At 35.9% G+C, this 1,980-nt stretch overlaps 2 protein-coding genes across 2 annotated transcripts in view; both read right to left on the bottom strand.

Annotated features, from left to right (window-relative positions):
- LOC128249620 (retinal guanylyl cyclase 2-like) overlaps positions 1–79 on the bottom strand; it is a 46,293-nt gene extending 46,214 nt beyond the window's left edge. Inside the window, exon 1 of the mRNA XM_052973707.1 lies at positions 1–79. This exon is cut by the window's left edge and continues 105 nt beyond it. Within this exon, the coding sequence (XP_052829667.1) occupies position 1 (1 nt within the window). The 5' untranslated portion in view covers positions 2–79.
- The window catches only part of LOC106870311 (atrial natriuretic peptide receptor 1), a 66,288-nt gene continuing 64,365 nt past the window's right edge, over positions 58–1,980 (bottom strand). The window contains exon 13 of the mRNA XM_052973490.1: positions 58–85. Coding sequence (XP_052829450.1) covers positions 58–85 — 28 coding nt within the window. The remainder of the gene's footprint in view (positions 86–1,980) is intronic.

Raw genomic sequence — 1,980 nt, forward strand, 5'->3', positions numbered from 1 at the left:
TATCGGCGATTTCACTCGAGTGTCTATTTCCATTCCTGTGAGGTAGTCCACTGGCAACTAAATAAGCGTCACCAATAATTTCCACCTGAAGAAATTAAAGAACATTATCAGAAAACTATGGAAGTATAAATCAGGATTACTAACCAATTTATCATTCTCTCTAAAATATTAGGAATTACATACATCTCTTTGACTTGCAACAAAAATATTTTTAAAAATATTAACTCTAACATTTAAGCTGGCCATATCCAGCCCAACCTGTTTAATGTTCAAACCAGCCAGATTTGGCCTCTTATAACTATCCTGTAATGTCAGTCTAGAAATAAACAATAATGTTACTGAAATCTGGAAGCCATGAGGTAATGCATGTTTAATTGAAAACGACATGAATAAATAACCATTACATTTGACAGAGTGATTTGAATGCCAAAGGATTAAAGAAAGCAAAATGATTAATAAAAGCATACTTAGACCATAGGTACCACATTTAGCCTCCAGAAAAAAATAACATCAAGGCGTATAATCAATACATTAGATCTATCATGGACTATAATGGTCCTACCTGGATACTCTATCTCCCCACTGCACACTCCACTATAAACTACAAAGGACATACCTACACAACATATCATAATAGGTTATACACAGTCCACACCCTGAGATTATACAATGCAACAAAATAGAAATACTAAATGTGTGAAAGACCACCTGGAGATATGACAGACACAGTATGTTTCCATGGTAAGTTTCAGTCTTGCCACGATGCATGATAAGCATCAAGACACATTATACAGACACATCCAGACACATTGTATACATATAACTCTTCAGAGTACTGCCACTACAACATTTTAAAAACAGTGTTTCTCTCAGGCATGGCCAACATAAGGAATGTGTACAAAGAGAAATAACTACAATACTAGTAGTCTCACAGGCATCATGCATTGTGTTGAGACAGATCAGTCCACAGTAAATGTCTTTAAAATAAAATAGGTGCTGGATTAAAAAAAAAAAAGAGCAGGTTGATCCTCGCTAGGAGAGCTTGGATTATAGATGTAGCCAATCACGGTTGATTTGGAGTCAAACAGCAACAGCAGCAGCAAAAACATCATCAACAATCAGCAGCAGCAGCAGTACCAGCACCACTACCACCACCACCACCACCACCACTACCACCACCATCATTACCACCTTTATTTCCGGCTGGGATTTGAAAAAGGAAGATGCCAGCTATCACAGCCAATTTGAAATCCTGGAGCACTCTTCCTAATTTTTCCAAATATCTTGAATTTTGTCATCTTCTTTGTAAGGCTCAACATTTTGAGACCAGTCTTCAATACATTGTCCCATGTCTTCTTGGGTTTCCTTCTTCCTCTGGAACTCTATATTCAGTTTAATCACTCCCAGTACTTATACTGGTATTATATTTTATCAGACCCAGGTGAGTGAATGTTAAAGATGATCCAAGTAGGATTTGAACTCCAACATAAGAGAGCAGTAATTTTACCCAATGCTCTCAAAATTTTGCTTGTGTAACAGTAGAGTTTTACAATGCCTGCTTTGATTTTTCTGGCTGATTAAAGGTACAGTAATCCCTTGCCATATAGCAGTTCACCTATCACAGTTTATTATTTAAGATTACGTCAATTCTTCCGTGGTGTTGTTTTGCTTTTATAATAAAATAAATATATACAAATTACAAAAATAATTTTTAAAAATATACAGTACAATACTGTTTCTACTTCAAGGATTTTCACCTATCGCAGAGGGTTTGGCAATGTAACATCCGTGACAGTCAAGGGATTACTGTAACAAATAAAACCAAGAGTCTTAAAAAAAACTGATGTGGACAGTGATATCACTGAAGGAAAATATCATTGAAGGGAAATATCACTGGAGAAAAGTCTCAAAGTTGAAAATGTTCATATGCCACGTTGGACACCTAAAATTTAATGTTTCTTCATGAGTCTTCACTTCCCT

Source organism: Octopus bimaculoides, chromosome 16 (assembly GCF_001194135.2).
Source record: "Octopus bimaculoides isolate UCB-OBI-ISO-001 chromosome 16, ASM119413v2, whole genome shotgun sequence".
Lineage (NCBI taxonomy): Eukaryota > Metazoa > Mollusca > Cephalopoda > Octopoda > Octopodidae > Octopus > Octopus bimaculoides.